General features: G+C 49.6%; 1 protein-coding gene across 1 annotated transcript in view; it reads left to right on the forward strand.

Moving 5' to 3' along the window:
- LOC107561928 (uncharacterized) overlaps positions 1 to 649 on the forward strand; it is a 3680-nt gene extending 3031 nt beyond the window's left edge. Inside the window, exon 2 of the mRNA XM_016246464.1 lies at positions 95 to 649. Coding sequence (XP_016101950.1) covers positions 95 to 649 — 555 coding nt within the window. The remainder of the gene's footprint in view (positions 1 to 94) is intronic.
- Positions 650 to 1593: the final 944 nt, after the last annotated feature.

Below are 1593 nucleotides of genomic sequence, written 5' to 3' on the forward strand. Positions count from 1 at the left end.
AGCTGGTGAGCTGGTGAAAACATGGTCTGCGCCCCAATCTGCGCGCGTTCACTCTGCCACACAGGCCATTTTTTCCCACGGCGGAGGCCCGGAGGCCCACGGGTACGTGCGCTCTCCCCCAGTCGAGGAGACCGTCGCTGCGCACCTGTGTCCTGCAGCAGCCAAGACCCTAGGCTCAGACATCAGCCTCCCCTCAAAGCCGTGCAGAACCACCGCCCACCTTGCCAATAAAGCATATGTGTCTGATGGCGAGGCGGCTTCCGCGCTGCACGCCATGGCAGTGCTGCAGGTTTTTCAGGCGAAGCTCCTGCAGGCAGCGGAGGGCAGAGCCCTCACGGCAGAGGCCGTTAAGGATCTGCGCGCGGCGACGGACTTCGCGCTGATGGTGACGAAGCGAGCGGCCCAGGCTGTGGGTAAGGCCATGGGTTTTATGGTCGTCCTTCAGAGGCACCTTTGGTTAAACCTAGCTGACCTCAAGGATGCTGACCGTAAAGTGCTGCTGAAAGCTCCTGTGACTCCCTCCGGCCTTTTTGGTAGCGCCGTGGAGTCCATTACTGAGCGCTTCGCGGAGGCTCACGAGCGCTTTCCAGCAGCAGACGGCGAGATCCAGATCCTCGTTGGCACCTGGCTCTTCCCAGCGGAGAGATAACCCCAGGCCAGCGTCCGCAGCGGTGACGGCTAACGTTACTGCTCCTCGCCAGGAGCCGAATTTCCGCAGGAAGGCGTGGGGTCCCGGGAGGAAACACTGTGATGTCTCGTGAAAGCTCGAGAGGGAACGCTTTGGTTACTATCGTAACCTCGGTTCCCTGAGAGCGGGAACGAGACATCACGGTGGTCGCCGTGTTTGCTATTCGATCAGCTAAAGCTGCGTTCAGTATCAGATTCTGACGTAATTGTCGCGTGCACCGCATTTTATACTGCCGCTCGAGCTCGATAGTATTTGCATGCGATTTGCATACTTCGCGACAATTGGCCAGTCTGGACTGGCGGGAGCCAATAGGACTTCAGGAAAGGTTGGAAGGGAAGGAGATCCCATAACGGAGAAATATCTCCGTGATGTCTCATTCCCGCTCTCAGGGAACCGAGGTTACGATAGTAACCGGAGGGTTTTCTGCAACCATGATGCGCGCGCATCCTGAATGTTTACAAACCTATAATTGGTCTATAGAAGAACAACAAATACAATTACAAAGACAAATAAGAACAAAAGACAACAAGGGTTACAAACAATACTCCAAAGCATACTATGTTAGCTTATAAGACTTACACCATGAAAGAGTCTTACATGCAATATAATTATTAGAGTTTCTTAAAGAGTTTACATACACATCAAAATCTTTCCTGAAAATAAAAAATTAGGGAGTTTTCTTTGAAAATGTACACGTAAGAATGTAAAATTTAGCAAGATATAGCAATAGATTAATAATAAATTTACAGACTCTAAATTCAAAGAGTAACCAAAAAACACAATTTTTGGGGTTATACAAAAGTTTGGATATAAATATTTTTTTAACAAAATTGGAAAAGTCAACCCAGAACACTTTAGAATAAGCACAGTCCCAAAACAAATGATTGATTGTTTCTTCAGACTGA

Source organism: Sinocyclocheilus grahami, unplaced genomic scaffold (assembly GCF_001515645.1).
Source record: "Sinocyclocheilus grahami isolate Dianchi unplaced genomic scaffold, SAMN03320097.WGS_v1.1 scaffold799.1, whole genome shotgun sequence".
NCBI classification, from domain to species: Eukaryota; Metazoa; Chordata; class Actinopteri; order Cypriniformes; family Cyprinidae; genus Sinocyclocheilus; species Sinocyclocheilus grahami.